Source organism: Rhinolophus sinicus, chromosome 15 (assembly GCF_057876585.1).
Source record: "Rhinolophus sinicus isolate RSI-liver-muscle chromosome 15, RSI-T2T, whole genome shotgun sequence".
NCBI lineage: Eukaryota > Metazoa > Chordata > Mammalia > Chiroptera > Rhinolophidae > Rhinolophus > Rhinolophus sinicus.
In genome coordinates this window covers 100,125,871-100,148,653 of record NC_142515.1, presented here as the reverse complement: position 1 = coordinate 100,148,653, position 22,783 = coordinate 100,125,871, and the positions used below count along the sequence as shown (strand labels likewise).

Genomic DNA, 22,783 nt, shown 5'->3' with positions numbered 1-22,783 from the left:
TAGAAATGCATAACTGGAGATACTCAAATCAATGGTATAAACATCATATAAAGTGTTATAATTAGGAAAAATGCCTTTAGTGTTCAAGTCAGACAAGTTGCTTAAACATGTATGCACATATCCCAAGAAGACATACAAACAGCCAACAGATGAAAAAATGAAAAAATGCTCAACCTCACTAGCTATTAAGGAAATGCAAATCAAAACCACAATGAGATATCACCTCTCACATGTTAGAAAGGCTTTTATCAACAAGACAAATAATAAGTGTGGGAGATGCTGTGGAAAAAAAGGAACCCTCATATACTGTTGCTGGGAATGAAGATTAGTGCAGCCGCTACGGAAGGCAGTGTGGAGATTCCTCAAAAAATTAAGAAAATAATTACATTATGACCCAACAATTCCTCTCCTGGGTATCTACCCCAAAATTCTGAAAACATTTATCCATAAATATATATGTTCATTGCAGCTTTATTTACGATGGCCAAGACATGGGCACAAGCAAAGTGTCCTTCCATAGATGATTAGATAGCAAGATGTGGTATATATACACAATGGGATATTACTCAGCCATAAGAAAAGACTAAATAGTGCCATTTGCGACAACATGGATGGACCTTGAGATTATTATGCTAAGTGAAATAAGTCGGACAAAAAATGTCTGAGAACCATATGATTTCACTCATATGTGGGATATAAAACTGAAAGTAACAAAGGAATAAGAAAAACAAATAAAGAAACAAAAACGAGACACAGACAACAGTTTAGTGGTCACCAGAGTGTAAGGGGGGGAGGGCAGATGGTAGAAGAGTATAAAAAGGGTCAACTATATGGTGATGGAAGGATAAATGACTCTGGGTGGTGAGCACACAACGTGATATATAGATGATATAGAATTTTAAACTTGAAACGTATGTAATTTTACTAACCATTGTCACCCCAATAAATTTAATTTTAAAAATGTATTCATATGGATTTTCATAATGATTAACACAATCTCCATGGACACATTTTTGTTACGTGACAGAACCTAGAAAGTTATATTTTAGCATCAATGTGTAATAATAGCATGTATTATTTTTGTCTATGTATAAAAACATTTTTCAAATGGCATTTCAACTAATAGATGCCATTCTGCTGATAATATTAAAACACCTGACTTAAATAACTCCCTGTACTACTTCTGCACATCTCTTTAAAGCTGAATACTGCCAATAAACCTTTTATCAAAAATCATGTTAATAAACTACTGAGATGAACACAAAAGCAACTTTAATGAAAGAAGATGAAAATTAGGTGACTAGTAGACGAAAATATCAGAATGAAAAGTTCAAAACTCCAAAGCTGACCACAACACTGGTACAAACAAGGAGAAGTGTAATTAATGTGCTGGAAGTAATTTAGCATTATGAAGAATGTGGAACCATCTCATCAAACACAATGCTATTTAATTATCAGAACACTAAGACATTTTCCCCCAAGACACTGAATTAAATATGCCTCTACCAAATAAAGCTTCTTATATCTTTTCAGGCTCTTGTAATTTTTTCCTAATCTCTTTCATAAGTTTTACCCTTGAATTTCTTCCCTGTCTCTCCCTTTTTTAAAATCCCTGCTACACAACTGCTAATTAAAATGAACACAGGTAAATCAAGGTAGGCTTTTTCAAAAGGAGAGGAGCTGGTCAAAGAGGACCTGTACTAGAGACTGACACTAACAGGCGTCTTAAGGCCTGAAGCATTGGAATTAAAATAAACCCCTTGAAACATACCAATCTACATCTCCAAAATGACTTATTTTATGAATCGTGCTGTTTAGTGCTCCCTTGTAGGTTGTATTAATTAACTCAACTACAAGCTTTTAAATAAATTAGTAAAGTTTGAAAAATAATCCTCTACTAAATTACCGCAGTAGCTCCTTGAATGTGAACATACACTGTGCCTGGACATTATACTAGCAAAACTTTTACTGCAGGTAGAGCCAACATTAGAGAAAGAGTAGATTCAAACATTATATTTTGTTGTTTATCTTACTGGCTTGTTTGAACATGAATATCTTCATTAAAGTTACTGGAGCCATACATTTCTTCAACAGCATACTGAGATGGCTACATGTTTGATGAAATCTCATTGTGATTTTCAGTATGAGGACCAGTCAGGTCTTGCATAATAGCATATGTACGCAGGACAATATTGACAGAATAAACACATATTAATGGAACCTTAATTCATGAATATGACAATAGTTTACTTTTTTATGTGAGTGAAACAATAGTTTACATTTTTATATTCATAGTTGTTTGATAATACATCCATGATACTTAAACATACATGCTGGGTTATGCATACGGTTATTTCTTTGTATAGGTATAGCACAGCTCAGATAAGTTCGATGCATAGAAAATGACTCATAATTATCACTCTTTGTTCTTTCAAGAAATAGTTGTTGAGTGCCTAATTTGTGGTCAGGTGGTGCTAGGTCCTGGAATTAAAAAGTATAAAAAGAAAGACATTTCCTAACTGTTATTAACTTCCTGGGGCTGCCTGAACAAATTACCGCACACTAGGTAGCTTAAAACAAGAGAAATTTATTCTCTCACAGCTCTGGAGGACAGAAATCCAAAAACAAGGTGTTGGCAGGGTTGCACTACCCCTGGAGGCTCTAGGAGGGAATCCTTCCTTGTCTCTTCCAGCTTCTGGTGACTATTAGCCTTCCTTGGCTTTCTTGCCTTGTGGTGACATCACTCCAATCTCTGCCTCCATCTTCATACTTTATCTCCTTCTTCTGTCCATCAAATCTCCTTTAATAAGGACTCTTGTCATTGGATTTAGGGCCCAGCAGGATAAACCAGAATTGTCTCTGTATCTCAAGATCCTTAAATTAATTACATCTATAACAGCCTCTTTTTTCCAAATAAGGTACCATTCTCAAGTTCAAAGTGTTAATTAATACATGGATATATCTTCTGCGGGGCCATCATTTGACCTCTTACTAAGTTTAAGAAACTTATTAATAATTCAAATAAACTACCTAAACAAGTAGTTAATATATAGATGGATAAACTCTGTAAAATTAGGAAATACTTAGGTAAGGCACCAAACCCAAGCAGTGAAGATCAGGGAAAGTCTCCCAGAGAGAGAGTTTGAAGGAAAGCAAAAATTATCCAGGGAAAACTGAGGATAAAATATATGAAATTCCTGGAGGAGAAAGAATATGATATTCTCTGGAACCTAAAAGAAGTACACAGTGGTTGGAGCTTAAGGAGTCTTGGCAGTGAAGTAGTGAGCTCATCGAGGTGAGCTTACTATAGTAAAGCTGTATTAGACAAATTTGAACTTCAATCTAAAGGTCTGGGAGCACAGTGTGAGGGATATAAATGATAAATGTCTAAGTATTACTTTGTTTTATGCACCTGAAACTAATAATAAATAAAGAAAGAAATAAACAAACAAGTAAATAAATAAATGTCTGGGAGGCCCATGGATAGATTTACAAATGACAATGGTCTGATCAGTGAAGCACTTTGAATAACCAACTCTGGCTGCTGTTGGGTGGATTTTAGGACAAGGCTTGAGGAAGGAATATCAAATTGAGGGTTTCTTGCATAGTCCAGTGAAGTGTTTATGCTGGTCTCAGGTAGGCTAGTGGCGATGGGGATAAAGAGATGTGGATGAATTCAAGGGAGATGTTTTAGGAAGAACCACTAGTGGTTAGCAATCGATTGAATTTGAGAGTAAAGATAATGAAGGTACCAATGATAACAAACACCTGAAGGGATGATGGTGTACTTCATTTAGATAAGAGACACTAAAAGGGGGGCAGGTGTAGGGAGTGGAAGACATTATGAGGGTCTGAGTGAGATGCCCCCACGGAGAATGCAGAACAAGAAATAATTATACAGACCCTGAAGAATATAACATTTTAAGGAAAATAACAGGGGTAGGAGTCTGTAAAGGACATTGGTAAATATGTTTGTGTATAGGTGGTAGTTAGATGGGCAATGGGGATAGGAAATCTTACATGGGAGTTTTCACAGTTTGAATCACTCTAAGTTTTCCTATTCAGCCTTATTTCCTGTTTTCCAACCTCTTCCTTCCTCAAGTCTTCCAACCTACCACTTCTTCTCAGACAAAGACTGTTTCAGGTAAGATAGTGTTTCGTTAAATTCTATCAAGTAATATGACTAAGAGACTTGCTTTTGGAATGAACTGCCAAACGATTTCTGGTGACAATGGTGAAAGATGTTAACACAGATTAGAAGAGTTGGATTCAGTCTGAGAAGTGAAAAGTCAAGAATTGGATGCATCGTGTTTGGTTATTAAGAGATGGAGAGAGATAGGGCAGTAGTGAAAAGGCTGTGTGGCACTGAGGGACATTGTTTGTTCAGTTTTTGCTTTTTTCTGTTTTTTGTTTTTTGCTTTGCTTTTGCTCCCCGCACCCTTCCGACAGTGGGAGAAACCTGAAAGAGTTTAAATACTGATGTGTAGGATGGAACAGAGAGGAAAAGGCAGAAAATAAATGAATGAGAAGAAAAACTACTTCAATATGTGAAATTCCTAAAAAAAAAAAGTTGTGCTCCATAGTAGGGATAGAAGTTCCATATTTATCCTAAAACTAGGGTTATTTTCTCATATAGCAGGAGGCAAGTAGAGAACTGGGAAACAAGTGCGGGTACTTTTTCTGATTTTATAGCATGAAGTCTTCGCTCCTCCAATATGAAAATTCCATACTCTCAGTGCAGAATGGTGTCAGGCTACCTGCTGAACATGGTAACAGAGGTGGTGACAAGGGAGATTTGAGGAGAGGAGAGAAGGTTGGAAAAAGCAGCTTTGGAAAACACAGATGAGAGCTACGTAGGAAAGTGTAGAGTGATTCTTTACTGGTAGTTTTGGCTTCACTATGCGAGTTTTCACTTATAACTTACAAAACATTGTTTCTCTTGAGGTGACAAAACTAAGCAGTATTTAGTTTCCAATTGCATAGTTTAAAATAAGATGTCAGCTCCCAGTACTACAAACAAAACAATAGCAACAATAGCAACAAAGACCAAGAGCAGAAATCTTGAGTATAAAATCATACACATTTCAGTCATTGGAAATGCATTTAGGTTCAACAGAATATTTTTTTATAATGCAAAAAACTAAGTTTTAAAATGTTTCAAGTCTTTCATCCATTCTTAGGGCCAATAATAATTGATCAAATCAATCCCTATGTGAAATTTTTCTTCAATGAAAAAAATGCTCAACTTTACTAAATACATATTAGGGAAAAATCAAAACCACAATAGATACAGCTTCACACCTGTCAGAATGGCTACTATCAACAAGACAAGTAATAACAAATGTGGAGAGGTTGTAGAGAAAAAGGAACCCTCATACACTGCTGGTAGGAATGTCAATTGGTACAGCAACTATGGAAAACAACATGGAGGTTCCTCAAAAAATTAAGAATAGAATTACCATACAATCCAGCAATTCCTATTCTGGGTTTCTACCCAAACAATACAAAAACATTTATCTGTAAAGATATATGTACCCTTATGTTCATTGCAGCATTATTCACAGTGGCCAAAACAGGGGAAGAACCAATGTGTCCTTCAATAGATGAATGGATGAAGATGTGGTATATATACATAATGGAATAGTATTCAACCATAAGAAAAGAAGAAATACTGCTATTTGCCACAATGATGGATCTTGAGATTATTATGCTAAATGAAATGAATCAGACAGGAAAAGTCGAGAACCATATGATTTAACTCATATGTGGGATATAAAACTGAAAGCAACAAATGAACCAAACAAACAAAAATTCATATACACAGACAAAAGTTTAGTGGTTACCAGAGGGTAAGGGGAGAGAGGTATTGGGAAAAGGGGGTCAAATATATGGTGATGGAAGCACTGACTCTGGGTGGTGAACACACAATGCAATATAGTATAGATGATGTATTACAGAATTGTACACTTGAATCCTATATAATTTTACTAACCAATATCATCCTGATAAATATTTTATATATATGTATATATGTGTGTGTGTGTGTGTGTGTGTGTGTGTGTGTGTGTGTATTTCAAAGGGAAGAGGGAGGAGAGAAGGCTGAGAGAAGGAAAAATCATGCAAGAGAGGTTAAAATGATTCAGTGGCTTGTATTTCCATCCTTTGTTGAATATTATCCCCTTGACCTTTCTGATGCTTACTGTTCCCTCTACATTCCATATAGTATTTAGAACTCAATGTCTTTGCCTCAGAATGCTGAGGATCTTGCAGAAAATATAATTTCCTTCCCTATGTGAAAGAAACGTTGAAAGTTTCTACAAAACTTAAGTGGAGGAACAATCCCACCTCATAGTTGTTAATCTGACAGCTTTATGTCAGGCTATCTAAAAATGATAAAATTCACTCAGCTAGGGAATGAAAACATTTTCATCTTCCCTTGCCACCTAGTTTTATACAATTTTCCATTCCTCTGTCTTTCAAGCCAGTTCTTTTCTTGGAAGCACGAGAAGTGGAAGTGAGATAGCTCTTTCTTTGTCAAGTTACTCTACTCTGATCTCTAGCAGCATCAGTCTTGATTTTTCCAATTCTCCCTTACTGTCAGAAGCAACCAGAACAAAAAATTAAAATTCAAGTTATATAAAATAATAAAATAAAATATTCAACCCTGAAGACATTTTTAGATAATCTTCGTTGGAAGTTTATACTGATTTAATGAAACAATTTAAAAGATGTATTTTCTCCCTTGAGGGCAAAATACACATTGAGAAATAACACTGTGTGGCGAGAACAGCACAGAAAATATGGGGGAAAGCTCGTCATAACGCTATTAGTTGCTGAGTGCATGTGCTGGGAAGAACTAAAGTCTGTGTTGCAATCTATTTTGCTTCCAATATGCAGGACTGTAGGAGCTCTTGGTTCAAGTTACAAAAACTTAAAATAACTACTATATTATTTTTAGATGGGCTATTACAAATACAAAGTGAAAAAGAAAAAAAAATTAAAGGTGCTGCAAATATTTTTTTGAAAACCTTTTAAAAATGCAAGCAAGTATATACATATAGCCTCATGGTGGGTCTATGAATAAAATGGTATAGAAACATACACTCCTTTTTTATACAGTCTCAATTCCCTAGAACTCTAACAGATAACAATAGCTAACACTTTAAAATTGTATTCTATGTACAATCCAGTTTTCCAACCATTTTATGCACATTACCTTATTCAACCATTACACCAACTCAACCCAGTAGGCTCTGTTTTTATACCCATTTTAGAAATGGGAAATCTGAGGCATAGAGAAGATAAGTTACTTGCCAACATCACACAGCAAGTAATAGAACTGGAACTAAAACTAGGCAGCCTGGCTCAGTAATCTACACCCTTAACCACTGTGCTTATTTTCTTTTAGAGTTGAGTTAATATCATTTCTTGTGTTACTATGGCCTAGGATACTTCCAACGTAGTTTACTATATGGCAAGTTATATATAGTCCAACACTTTATTGGTAGAATAATCACTGCATGATCTTGAATAATTTTGAAAAAACAAACAAACAAAACCAAACCTCTGCTTTTGCAACATAGGTCAGTAATATTACATATACCATGGATTGCCTGTAACTATTTAATAACAGCGTGAGGTGGTGTCTGGGACATGGTCAGAAATAATAAATACATGCTACCTTAAGTTTATTATTAATATATTTCATTACTACTTTTATTTTTATTGTTTTATCATGATTTTATTACTTTTATTATTCATATAGTATCTTGAAATTCTTGGCAACTTAATACTGCTCTATCCTTATCCTTGTAATAAATAATTGCTTAGCCCCCATCCCATTATCTACACTTAATCAATTTATTTTCCCTTTGTTTTGTGTATCTGGTCATTACCTGAATGTATTTTGACAAGTACATTGTTGTCTTATCAATAAGGTGGACACCTAGTTTCTTGACATCTCCATTCAGTAATATAGTCTTCAATCCTCATTATAGGCTTATACATACTATAAAAAACATGTAATTAACTATCATTTACCTACATATTATGTCCATAATATATCTACATTGTTTCACACTTTATAGAACATTTCACAACAACTTAATTATCTCTCCAAATTATAATAGTAATACAATTGCATAGGGAAAATCTCACACCTCTCTGCCAGGAGGCACTCAATCTATTAAAATGCAGGCTCTAAATTTACCTTTTAGAGCCTAACAACCTATTCCACTTCTTTCTTTCTGCTTCCCCTCCACATACACACACACCTATCTTCATTGTCGTTAGGGACCCTACCCCCATTCTCTCAGTGCATCAGCCTTCTGGCTTCTGTCTCCTACAAACCAGGGCCCCACATTCAGATGTTTATGTTAATGCCGACCCCACCAATACCTCTTATCTGTCTTAAAATAAAAAAGAAATATTTCAGTCATATGTTTAGTCTCTCCATTTCACCTTTTACAATTTTGTTTACACTTCTACAACTCTGTGTAACTACAATCAAGAGAGTACCTGGGACTAGTTACCAAACCCAATGACCCTTTGAAAGTCTTCACTTGCTTCCAACTATGTGGCTGTGAACACTGCTCATCATTTTCTCTTTTTATGAATCCAGAGTGTGTTGGCTGATATGTTGCCTCGGTGCCTTACTTAACTGTGAATTGAGTTATGAAGAAGAATCTATCTCAATGAATTGTTGGAGGATCAAGTCAGTAAATGCATAGGAAATTCTTAGGGCCACATAAATATCACACAATAACTGATGTTTTCTCTACTTCTTCCAAACTCTAAGTAATTAGGGCATACATTTCTTATAAAACAATTTAATCCACCCCTATAAGCGTCTACATGCCTTTTCTTAATTAATAGATTGTAAAATAATTGAAAACAGATGTATCTCTTCATCACTTATTTGCCTCAGGGTGTAGCACAGATTTGTGCACATATTTAATATATCTCTATTTTATTAATAATAAACAAATGGATAGTAGTATGTTTTATATGTTTTATTATATCTTTATTAGGGTCACACAACGTTAAGCTTATTTACTACCTTCAATGAATGTTCTAATAACTGAGAAAAAGGTAGTGATGCTATTTGTTAAGCTTCCCTTTTAATTAAATATTTACTATGTACCAAGCAATTTACATATATTAATCCAATTAGTTCTCTCTGCTACCCTTTTATGAGGTAATATCTGTGTTCACATATGAAAAATTGAGGTTCAAAGATGTTAAGTGACTGCCCAAGATGATGTATTTCAGTAAGTGGTGAGACCAACATAGGAACTTGAAGTATCTGTGCTTCCCTCAGCCTAATCCCAACCCTGTCTAATTTTGATTAGATGAAGCTCAATATTCACCGCCTATAAGAATGAAAGAATGAATCCCTGTCTCATGGTTCCTGAGACTATATCATATTCTTGTGTTTCTAAATGCTGCTGATACACATAGAAAATTCTACTTTGCAGTGCTTGTGTCTTTGTTTAATGAATATCTTTTTCTCTCTCCAATTAACTAGTCAGAAAATTAAGAATGGGCGCAATGCGATATAGTTATTCTGTATCCCCTAACTCTACTGAAGGGAGTAGTAATTATATAAAGTAGCTTCATGATTTTGATAGTTTCTGCTGTGCTTTTTAACTTTTTTCTTCAGAATCATCCAATCCCTCCCATGACCAAGATTTAACCAACCACAAAAATAGTTCTCAATTGCTTGCTTGTAACTAACATAGACAAAATAAATGCCAACATGTGAACCATGGGCTTTATCTGAAACAGGGAATTTGATGGTCACTAAAAAGAAATATTGCTGTCTTTTGAAAAAAAATTATTCCATTAAAAACTTCAAAAAAAAACAAAAAAAAACTTCAGCGTGTGAATAACTTTGAATGCAGCATACCATTTTAAAATTATTTTTATGATAAGTGGTTATATGAAAAATAAAATTAAGAACCTGTCAAGGATTGGACCAAAAATTACAAAACAAAAGCCCTTTTATTTTCTAGACCCTGTTTTTTTTGTTTATTCGACAGTTTTCCCGCCCAGATTTTACACATCAGTGGCAATCCTGTATAATATTCATTGTTCTGCTGTGCTGTCCTGACATTGTCTTGCAAAGATAAGCCATCTGTAAATATTAACTAAACAAACACCAATCATTGTTAAAAGCAATGATTGCTTATAACTACTTCTACCAACAATAGTCTATATCCATTGCCCCTTATTATATGCAGTTCAACATACAAAGCATTTAGTCCTAAGTATAACACTACAAAAAAGGTATTATCATTTCCATTTGTCTTAAGAGAAAACTGACCTGGGTAAGATCGATGACTTGCTAAAAATGTGTTATAAAGTGTTAAGTGCTGGAACCAGAATTTGAACCCTGATCATTTGATTCCAGAGCCTATGCCCTTACATACTAAAGAGAACAAGACAGCATGGAAATTTTGATCTACCTCCTCAAATTAAGTTCAATTGGATTCTCTCGCTGGAGAGACAACCCAAAACAAGAAGAAGAAAAAAAGCCCAACTCACTGAAACTTGGGTGGCAGCGCTGACAATTTGGTTATTTTTAATAGGATAAAACATTTCAAAATGATTTATAATAAAATTCTGTCTGTGGCTTTCCAGACTTCAAGTCCTGAAATAACATTCCATGAGTATTTGAGTACTTGAAATACATTCAAAATTAACTTTCTCAGCACTCATTACTACTCCTTTTATTTTTTTTTTATTAGTTTTAGGTGTACAAAACAGTGTAATAGTCAGATATTTACACTCTTCACAAACTGATATCCCCCCCAATTTACTACCCCTCTGACATCTTATATAGTGTTACAATTTCACTGGCTATGTTTCCTACGCTGTACTCCACATCCTGTGATTACATATATCCACACACATGGTTTTATATATATATAAACACATACACACACACATATATATATACAAAATTATAGTTGACATTCAATATTATTCAACTTTAGCTTCACGTTTATAACACAGTGATCAGGCATCCACACAGTCTGTGAAGTGGTCTCCCTACTCCTTGCAACAAAGAACTGATAGCCACCTGCTGATAATATATAGAAACCACAAGTGTACCGATTATACAAGATCTGACAAGTAGGTTTGCAAACTTTTTGCAACGATGTTGCTAACCTTTTTTGATATCAGAGGGATTATTCATTATGAATTTGTACCAACTGGACAAACAGTTAACCAAGTTTACTATTTGGAAGTGCTGAAAAGGCTGCGTGAAAAAGTTAGACGACCTGAAGTTTTCTCCAACAATTCACGGCTCTTGCATCACAACAATGCACTAGCTCACAAGGTACTGTCTGTGAGGGAGTTTTCAGCCAGTAAACAAATAACTGTGTTGGAACACCTTCCCTACTCACTTGATCTCGCCCCCAATGACCTCTTTCTTTACCTGAAGATAAAGGAAATATTGAAAGGAAGACATTTTGATGACATTCAGGACATCAAGGGTAATATGACAACAGCTCTGATGGCCATTCCAGAAAAAGAGTTCCAAAATTGCTTTGAAGGGTGGACTAGGAACTGGCGTCGGTGCATAGCTTCCCAAGGGGAGTATTTCCAAGGTGTGTAGCAATGAGGTGTGTAGCACTTTTCTTAGGAAGAGTTCGCAAATTTAATTGTCTGATCTCGTATTACCAGATAACAAGGACTTGCCCTATTTATAATCTGCACAACTCTAGCAGGCTAAATCTTTATTGCAATTTTCTCACTTGCTAAATATATGTAACTACAGATGCATTTTCTTTATCGCTCTTTCTACTTTCCTAGAATTATATTAATAACAATTAAATAATGCTTCAAACTCAATTGACTAACAACTTTTCAACTTTTTATGGATTCAAAGCAATGGAAAAAGCAAGAAATTACAAGAATATATATACATACACACACACACACACACAGAGGGTGCCAAAAATAATGTATACACATTTTAAGAAAGAAAAAAAAAGGTATTTAAATTATGCTGATGGTAACCACTTTGAGCACCTCTTGTAATTGCAGAAGTCAAATGTGACTTGTATTCATCTTTTGTTATCAGTATATATTGAGTATTGCAATTTTAATACAGGTTTTTCCTTTCTTAAAATGTATATACATTTTTGGTACCCTCTGTGTGTGTGCGTGTGTGTGTGTGTGTGTTAAAACAGTTGGGTGATTTGTTTTTTCTTTATAAGTAAAACCATGTGTGTGGATGTATGTATGTGTATATGTGTGTTGCTAAATAAGTATGTGAAATGAATTTAATTTGAGAGTACTGCTAATCCAGTCCACTTTTCCTTCATACTGCACTGGAAGTATAGAAGTTGGGGAAAACATTCCTGTGATTTACCTTTAACTCAAAATATACCTTTATTTTTTCACTTTCTTTCTAACCCCTGAGTTGGAGTTTGGTATAGTAACATAAAGCAGCATATTAGTGAGGAATAGCGATGGTAAGTGTGTCTCAAATGTTTGTGGGTGCTCTGTACCTTCACTTCAATCTTTAAATAAATCCAGTATATAGATATATTTGTGTGTGTGTGTGTGCCTGTGTAAATACATATCCTCAGTGGAAAATGTGGTTTTCATTTGTTCTTTTTTGTTGTTCACTGAAGCATTACAATTACATTTTGAGATCATTTAGGAATTGTTAGTTGTACGGTGTGACAGATAGAGGTCATAAGGAGAGCAAGTTATCCAGTTTATGAATGCATGTCTTTATCTTTACTGTCACCTTCAGATCCCCTTATTTCTTTGCACATTTGCACCTTTGCTTCTGTAAAGATACTTTTGTAAACACATATGTAAATATGAAGGAAAGGGAAGAACAACATGGTCATGTCAGATGGTACTAAGAGTCTGAAGTACCCAGGACTGACCTCATCATTGTAAGCAAGCCAAGCAAGTGAGAAACGACAGTGACTGCGAGATGGAACATCTCCAAACCTGACTTTACATGCTACTCACATTGCATAACACCTCTTCCTTATTTTAATGATCCCCTCCTTTAAGGTAATTCTTGATGTACCTTAGCTGGCTTTCATCTGCATATAAGCGTTACAAGGGGTAACACAGGGAAAAACTTCCCTAAAGTTTGTCACGGCTACTCCTGACAAAACTTAAACTCACCGAACAAAACTCAATTCTCTTCCCTACATCACATAAACTGTCCAAATTGTCTCACCTTTTTCCCATACATATGCCAACAACGATTTGGTTTCTTTTATAGAGAAAATGCATAGGAGGTTAATCAATTCAGTACAGTTTGTCCAACTCAGCAATAAGCAGGAGAAAAACAACTATGTCATTTTTTTACCAGATTGTGAATGGAAGACAGTGTTTCACACTGTCTCCCACGGGGCAAGGTGATGAACTCATCATGTTTCGATCTACTAGGTCACAGCAAATAATTAAGACACTTGTTACAGTTGTCTGTGTGGTGTGATCCTGTAACAAGTCAGAATGGATTTTCCATAAATTTAAAAAAAGGTCCTTAAAGCTCTAATTTAAAATCTACATCTTAGCTAATTAAGGACAGTATGGCTCAAATTAATGCATCATTTCACTTCTAGTGTGTTGGTAATGTACCATCCTGAGTGCAGGAGAGAAATCCTTTGTATTTCACTTCTGTCCTTAGCTACTCCAGTATCTAAGGTGTTTGCTGCCAAAGGAACACAGACACACTCTATAGCTTTAGTGAATATCATAACAAAGGGAAGCATGTTTGCACACACTGGGTACCAATTATCTGACTTTTTTCCATCATAAAACAAGTTTGAAATACCACATGAAAAAAACGTTCTTAGCCAAAAGGAAGAATCCTCCCAAAGTGTGGAGCTGACTAACATTAGAGAGTTGACCAAAGATGTAGAGGAATGTCTTTCAGGACAGATGTTTTTTTTCTTTTTTTTTTTTTCTATGGAGGTTAAGTCTCATATCTCCCACATACAGCTTACATGTGGAGCTGACTAAAAACAAAATATCACTTCAGAATATTTTCCATATCCAAGATGTGATCTCAGGACTTTATGTATCTTCTTATGTGGCACGCATGATTAGCCCTATTTTATAAACAGAAATTCTGAAGTACAAAGAAATAGGTTCTAGAATTTAGAAGTGACTTGAGTGTCTAGTTTTTGTTTGTTTTGTTTAATGTGGTAAAGAAATGAGGCCAAACATAAGTTTCTAAAATCGTTCAGAATAATTCTGAAATTGCCTTTTTTACAATTCTGAAATTTTGATCCTAGTTTTTAGTGCAAAATTTTCAAAAACCTCTTTATATCCTGAATATTCTTGAATTATTTCTACAACTCATATTGTTTACAACTTAGTTGCTAATCAATTTTAAAGCTACTTTTTAAAGTATTCTCTTTAATGCATTTAAGAAAAGTGTTTTGGAGTAGTTTTTATTTACTTATACTTGCATATATTAATATTAAAGTCGTTTTGCACTAAAACATTGCTTTGTTTTAATTATCATCCTAATGCACAGCTTAATTAAGACCTAAATATATAACTTGAATTCAAATGTAGCTGAATAGCAGAGTAGTTATTCAGTCTTTTAAATAAATGAAATTAAGACTTACTAGACAATAATCACATAGTAATCATCCTCAGCTACATATCATATTCCTTATCAATACATTCTTTTTCTAATATAAATATATATTACTAAACAGCATAAAGGAGACAATTATATCATCCCAATAGTAACAAAACGTGACAAAATTAATTCAACTGAAAATAATGTATGCCAGTTATGATTGATCATTTAATAACATCTAAAAAATAACTATAAAATATTTTGAATGTTTATAAAACCGTAAAAAAATCTCAAAAGCTTAATATTTATCTCAGTAACTTGATTCCAATTTTGCAGAGCCCAAACAATTAAATGTGGTTTTTTTTTATTGCACGATCGAAATAATTTTTTCAATCCTCTTTGGATGTACCATGTTTCCCCGAAAATAAAACCTAGCCGGACAATCAGCTTTAATGTGTCTTTTGGAGCAAAAATTAATACAAGACCAGGTATCATGTCATATCATATCATATCTTATCATATCATATCATATCATACCCGGTCTTAAAGTAAAATAAGACTGGGTCTTATATTAATTTTTGCTCCAAAAGACACATTAGAGCTGATTGTATGGCTAGGTCTTATTTTCGGGGAAACACAGTATAAGGGAAAAGAAAAAAAACTTTCAGATAAAGAATTTGGGAATTTTTAATTCATATTTTTTTCTTTTCTTTATCATAGATGGAACAAATGTTTAAATATCATGGGACTTCTAATGCAAAATGACAAATACAAACAATTAATTTGTAATAGTATAGAAGACATGGGAAATGTATACAATATTAAACCACGAAAATTAATAAACTCAGTTTTGATCATTGTTTTCTGCTTTGTCTCCCTTTAATTTATCTAAGATTATATAATAAATACTATTTATACTGGATAGTATATAACTATGAGTGATATACTCTGATAAAATACAAATTAAGAGTATTTAAAAAGTATTAGCCATTCTATGATTTTGAATTTCCACAAATTAAAGTATTTCCCTGAAACCAAGAAGAATTTTCCTGAAATTCAAGCACTAAAAACAGTGAAGGTTTTTTAACTCTGGTGACCACTGCCATGCCACACTGAAAACCAGAACTGCTATTTTACACATCTGCTGTAAAAATAGACCACTCATTTGGGCATGTGACTTGTTTTGAATAGCTTCAGTACTTATTGCTGTCAATGCCTCAATCAGCACATAATCCTTAACCTCAGCATTTTACAACTTGGTGATAAATATAGTAAAAGATGGCTTTTGAAGAATATTTAGCAATTCATCAAGAAAATGTCTATTTAAAATAAATTGCTAAATTCATATAACACATTACCAAATAGTCAAATTATATGCTTCAATAGAAAACCTTTGTATTCAGCTGACTTACTAACGTTGGAATATAGATAAATTAGCAAAATATTACATCACAGTAATAAGCATGTTTAATTCATCACTGCAAGTCACTTTTTATTTGGTCAAGAGAACATATATCTTATATACACATATATATGTATATATAGATATACAGATACAACTTTGTTTACTTAACTGATATTTATATAACGATGTCAACATATCCTAATTTTCTTTCCAATTATATTTAATAATGGAAAAAACCAACAAAATCTTATCTTTTTCTATTTTACAATGAATTCTTTCAGTCAATGATTAAGTTCTACCTTTTTAACTTTATTTAGTATCTATAAGAAAGCATTAATTTTAAAACCAGTATTTAGACTAAAAAATACTAAAGTACATGATTGACATTCATTTTATGACATATTACTACTAACTTTTCTTTATTCTTGGTATCAAAACTGTTACAAAGGATCAGTAAAGTGGAATGTCACAAGATATTCATCAATCTAGCTACTTAACAGCACATGAAACTTTGAGAAAAAGCTCCTTCTCTTGCCATTTCACGCCTTTCATACCCATTAATTTATTACGTGGTATTAAGTATCATTTACTACAAAAGAACCAGAAACAAGGAAACAATTTTTTGAGATTATAATGACAAGTCAAGAGAGTTGATTTGCCATATTTTATATTTTTATGACTTTAGAAATACAAATTTCTCATTAAGGGTCAAAATCAATAGAGCCTGTGTGAAACTTGTAAATATCTCATTAATAAGATTAATTAGCATTTAACGTTAGCTATGCCAGCAAGTATTTCAGATGGTTATTGTTAATTGAATTAGCAAAATTCAAAATAATCATTTTGGTTTCATTATCAATATTGGAATGGGAATTTTACATAACAATGCATTAACTACTAATGTTAATAAAACCTCATTTCATATCAAGGGTTGGAGAAATAAGCAATCTAAATAGGAAAAAAGTTTCATATCTACACTGCCCCTCTACTTTTCTTCATTGGAATGACAAAATCAGAATATACTTTAAATCAAACTTACATCCCTATTAGAATGAATGACACAGATCAACAACTAAATGAAAATATGTCAGCATTTTCCCTCAAAATTCCAATCCATCAAAAATCCATAAGCATCTTGTTATCATTAAAGTTTGGCAACTGGTAATGATTACATATCATAATGAAAAAGCAGATTACTTACATATATTTCACAACTAACCACGCACTGTGCAAAAAGGAATTTAACTTTGTTAAGTATAAGAACAATATTTAATTACCATTACTATATATTGTTGTTGTCCACAAATGGACTAATGAAACACTTTCTATGTGTGGAAGGTACATGGTGTTCATGGGTGATGACCCTTGAAATTAAGAATATTAATATTCCGCGGTGATGCACAGGACTAACTGAAAAAGTGTTATATCAATATCATGAGGGACGCTACATTCTATTATTGAAAGTTTAATTACAGAAGCTGTTTTATTCATTAATAAACAAGGAATGCAACAACATTGAATTTCATCAACGTTTTGTGAAGGCTGTTTTGCATTATTGCTCACCAAGAAAGATAGTTATTTTGATCCATGTTAAGTCATGAGCGATGCATGTACTAATGGATTGCATACTAAATAAAAAGAAAACACTCCACACTACAGGGTGTTTTGGCTATGGAGGAAAGCTTTTAGTAACAAACTGTTATCACCAGACTGTGAAACTAAATGGACATGCTTAATAACTCTGCCTGTATACCCCACCACCCCACCTTAGCAACAGGGGAGACGAAACGGAGACTTTCAAGTTTCCACAGGGTAAAGAGCTGTTGCTAAGCAAAAATAACGACCAAAAAATATAGAAAATTGTAGCTTGTTTTTTGATAGTTACTTCACAACTTTAATGATTTAATTGGCCCAATTAAATATACACACCCACACCAGATAAAAGGGAAAAACAAATCTCTGTCAGAAACTTGTACCCACTCCCACATGCCACAAATAAGCAGTTACCTTTTATCCACCTCAAGCCAAAAGCAATCTAAAGACTAACTGTGAAAATTTATCTTTTCTTCCTGACCCCTCTTATCCTCCTTCAGCAGTATTTTTTAAATATATTTCACAATGTCATTGACTAGGATTTTAAAATAACTACTTGCTTAAACCCCAAAATAGCCAGTGTATTGTAATGCCCTATAAAGACGTGGGGGAGGGACCCAAACCTATCCCCACATACTTCCTGTGTCCCCGCGGGTCGCATGCCTTACCAGTGCTGTGATCTTTCTCTGCGTGGTACTTACCTGCTGCTCCCCGGGCTCCGGAGATTTCACCAGGTGCTTATCCTTGTATAGAGACCAGAGACCGATGTTGGGCAGGAATATTAAAGCCACCGTGAATAACAAAGTCATCTGCAGAAATCTCTTCTGTTTCCTCTTCATTGCAAATGACAACACAGAAGAAAAGTTAACGGAGATGGTTCCCTGACAGCTTCTTGTGTTTAATGCAAAAGTCCTTTCCTTTCCTTTCCCCTGCGAAGCACCAGAAACTGAGGAGCAGCTAAAAACTTTTGTTGCCTGCTCAGCACCAATCTGCACGATTCAGAGGGAGTTGGGCATCTGCAGAACAAACGCACAGTTACTTTCCCCTCAGAAAACTATGACGAAGGCATTATCTATTGGCTTAGAAGTAAATGACTAGAGTGAGGAAATCATTAAGCCTACCGACCTCCGTTAATAAAAAGCAATGGAGTAAATACGATTATTTCATAGACTAATCGTAAGTTACGAAAGTCGATAGCATGCTACTTAAGAAAACGGGAGTTTGGGTGTTTTCTCCCCTTAACGTGGAGCGCTGGGTTAGGGAGCAGCGGGTAAGTAGCTAGAACTGCGTGGGAGGAAGCGGCTCAGCCCCAGCAAGTGTCAGGAAGTGTCTGCTTCTGACATTGGAAAGTCACCTTACTCATCTTCCCTCCTCATCTCCTGCTGTGCTCCCCTTGGGATAACCCACCTGAACTCAAGTTCAACTGGCTCCGATGGCAGCGTGCTGGTGGGCTCCAGGGGGATGCAGAGACACGGGATCCAGGGAGAACTCCTGGTTGGATAGAGGTGCACAAAGTCCTAGATGTCCAGGCGCTGTCTCAATGCTCCTCGGCGGGCAGAGGCTCGGTGCCCGGGAACCTCGGGGGAAGGAGGCTACAGATGTCAGCGGAGTTCAGCCAGGAGGTGGAGGCGCGGACCTTTCTCCTGCGCAGCCCTCGGAACCTGATCCTCCGCGAAATGAGAGCTCTGCCCATCAATCTTTTCCCTTCCTTTGGTGACGCTCTCATGCTCTGCTGTTCATGTTACCATTCTTTTCCCGCAACTGAACGAACCCAGAGAAACGTCACCAGCACCTAAACGGCACTGTCTTCAATCTCCCCTCCTGGGAAAGGGACGGAGGACGGCTACACGGAGTCTGAGCTGGGATCGCAGTGAGTGAGGGTGCTGGGGAGGGTGAGCAGACCGCAAAGATGCGACTCGCTCGTCCCCAGCCGCCCACTCCTCTCTCGGTCGCCTGCCTTCTGCCAAGACAACGCTGGTGTCGACCACGTGCGGGAGCCCGGGAAGGGAGGGCGGGCCACCTGGAGGGGGTGGGCAGTTCTTCCCAGCTTCCAGGTCCTATATAAACAAACCTTGGGCGAGGAAGAAGAGGAGGCGAAGACGCCGCTGGAGTAGGACTTGAAGCTCCCAGCCTACGCGGATACTCTCTTTTCCTGCTAGGGCTTTTGGGGGCAACTTCGGACCGGCAGAGACACCAGCTCCCTTGCTCATCTCACCCAAAGGGCGCCAGGCCAGAGATTCCGGAGGAAAAGTCGCTGGCTGCTTGCGGATCTGCTCCGGATTCCTCCATGGTGCGGGCCGGAGCGCGGCGAGCCGGTGTGCAGCGGCGGCAGCAGGCGGCAGAGGAGAGCCCGGGCAGGTCCCGCCGAAAGGGGATTCCCTGAGCCTCCTGCCCGCCGCTCAGGCCAGGTACGTGGTGAGAAGGGCGGAGGAAGAGGATCCCAAAGCGAGGCAGTGCTGAGGCTCAGGGTTCTCAGGCAGCAGTTTCCAAAGCGACACCGTGGAGACCCTGGGCGGCTATACTTGGGTCTGCAAACACCCGGGGCCCAGGGTTAAGACTTGACAGTGCCACTTCACTATCCCCCACCCATGATCGTCCACACCCGCTCTCCTTCCTTATCACTGAAAGGGCTACCTGTCCCCCTCACCTCCCCCACTCCTCCCATGACACCCGGAAACATGTGGGGATCCAGCTGAGTCTGGCAGAAGGGAGTCCTCCCTCTCCCCAACATAGAGATGCACCAACGCCTCTGACCGCACACGCACGAACCTGTGGCAGTCTCTCCAAGAGACCTGCGCGCCTAGCACCATGCACTGGGTCCTCTCGGAATCTGAGAGCTCATAACTCCGGAAGGAAGGGGGACTTAGATGAGGCGACAGACATGCGTGCAGTGCCCGCCGAATCAGCCTGTGCAGAACCAAAAAGAAACGCCATGGTCATCTCTTTGTTACAACCTACATGTGATGCCCACATGCTTGCGATGGACGGGACTGTGGGCTCCAGCAGGGTATTTTCTCTTCCTTCCTCCCTCTCCATTTTTCTCCCTCCTTCCTTGTCTCCTCCCCTCCCTCTGACTCCCACTTCTACTCTCTCTCTCTCCGTGTCTCACTTGAAAAAGACACAGATTTGAGTGAGCAGGGGTATGCCTTCGACTCCTCACATTATAATTTTTAAAGGGATTTGAACATTATATATTGGCTGTGCGACTGCATGAATAAAGCTTTGTGCAGAAATATTTGTTTGTGAATCACTTGCATTTCAAAAAAGTATATAAACACATTTGATAAATGTCTGTGAATGTATCCTTTACGCAAAGACCAATTGCCTATAAATTTTACACAAGTGCAACTTCAGAATCTAGAGAGCAAGAGGCATAATGCCTTAGCATGCGTACACACACACACACACAGCTTTTTGTACTCTGAATTTTTTAACCTCGTTTTTCTCACTTAGCAAGTGCAGTTCCTAAACGTAGAAATGTGGATTCTGGGAAGCTACACACCCAAGAGAGAGTTTGCTGGGAGGACTGTTTGGTCCTCAGTGATAGGTGTTTGGAGCTTTGTTTAAATACGTTCAATATTTTCTCTTCTAGTTATTCACACTTCAAAAGTAAAAGAACTCAAAAGTGCATTTGGAAGTAAAAAAAAAAAAGAAAAAGAAAAAAAAAAGAATCCTTCACATTTTAAATAATAAGAAGTTCTCCCTACCTTAAAAAAATAAAGTCCTAGATCACAAATGGACATATTATCTTTCCACTAACTACATCCAGGATTCAGATTGAATTGTGCTTCATTATTGTTACATCAGTAAATAATCTTTCAATGATGTGCAGTCCCACCACGTTGTCAGTTACAGTGGATGGATATAGTAACTGTCACCTCCCACACCAAGTACATGCAGGATACATGGTAGACAGTGGATGGAGACAGTGGATGGAAAAAACTACACTGCTTTTACAGTGTAGTTGCAGATAATCACTTTTGTATTTTTCTAGCTGTTCAATTTATTTATTTGATTGAGATCATAATTTTCCTTCAATCTGGCCTTCTTTCCACATTTACATTTCCAACAGATAACAATACTTCTAACTAAATTGATATTTTACAAAACAAAAACAAAAATAACCTCTATATGACCGTTAATGCCTTTGTTGGGATAATCCAATTAAAGGCATGCATACACACACACACACACACACACACAGATTAAATTGGTTATGAATATTGGTTTAATCAAAATCATTATATCTTTAAAATTTATCTGATATCCAAAGCCCCCTTCTTATCCCCTTTTGCTCCTCCATTTTGTTATGATTCAATGGGCAACCTCAGGTAATGAGTCTCATGTGCCTAGCAATGTGTTAATAGCAATGGGTTAGTAGGTACACAGAAAGAAAAGAGCAATACTTGTGACCTTGAATAACTTACAGTCTGGTTGAAATTCAATTGAAAGGCAAAAGGAATAAAATACAAAAACTCAGCTGTTTGTACTAACCTTTAACTTAAGCCAAGCCTAAATGCTACCTTGAAAGAAGCAGAAGGACATTGCTTTAGTTATCACTCTACTTCAGAATTTCATGACTTAAAACAACTATTTGTCTCTTACAATTCTATGTATTTGAATGGGCTCTGCAGGGTGGTTCTGCTTCAGGTGATGTAGGCTGGGACCTGGGGGTTCAATATGACTGGGCCAAGATGGCTCCCTCGCGTGCTGGCAGTTGGAATATCATATGGGGCACTCAGTTGGAGCCCCTCAGGTCTCCTTTCTATAGCCCCTCCACATGGCTTGAGCTTCTCCCCACATGATGGTTGGGATCCAACAGAGAACTTCCCAAGAATCAGTGTTCCAAGAGGGAGAAAACAAAAATGGCCAAGTTCTTTCAAAAGCTTAGAATAAGTACAGCCTCAGTTCTGCAATAGTCATAGGACTAGCCCCGATTTGAGGGTTGGGGGTCAGAGTAGGGGGATATAATTGACATATCAATGTAAAATTTGAGGAAGAATGTGTGGCCATCTTTAATCCACTATGGGTATTTAAAGGCATATAGATAGGAATTCATACACATGGCTTCCCCAGATTAGACAGGTGCATAGTGGGGAATAATGGGGAAAGGATTTCAAAGGTTGAGTCAAATTATTTAATTACTACAAAGACAATGAATAGATTTTGTTTTAGTTTAAAAATAGATTTATTACTTCAATTTTCAGTTA

The 22,783-nt window shown here is 36.5% G+C and overlaps 1 protein-coding gene and 1 long non-coding RNA gene across 3 annotated transcripts in view; one reads left to right on the top strand and one right to left on the bottom strand.

Moving 5' to 3' along the window:
* Positions 1-19,117, bottom strand: part of GALNTL6 (polypeptide N-acetylgalactosaminyltransferase like 6) — a 934,503-nt gene extending 915,386 nt beyond the window's left edge. Inside the window, exons 1-2 of one of the 2 annotated variants that reach the window (XM_019733270.3) lie at positions 18,981-19,117; positions 18,275-18,589 (exon numbers count right to left, since the gene is read on the bottom strand). In XM_019733270.3, the coding sequence (XP_019588829.1) occupies positions 18,275-18,412 (138 nt within the window). In that variant the 5' untranslated portion in view covers positions 18,413-18,589; positions 18,981-19,117. Of the gene's footprint in view, positions 1-18,274; positions 18,590-18,980 lie in introns of those variants that run through there. The other variant, XM_074338318.2, reaches the window with a different exon arrangement.
* A 224-nt stretch (positions 19,118-19,341) lies between these two features.
* On the top strand, positions 19,342-20,804 carry LOC141572720 (uncharacterized). Its single transcript, XR_012498126.2, has 2 exons — positions 19,342-19,443; positions 19,733-20,804. It is a non-coding gene; the product is annotated as an uncharacterized LOC141572720 (long non-coding RNA).
* Positions 20,805-22,783: the final 1,979 nt, after the last annotated feature.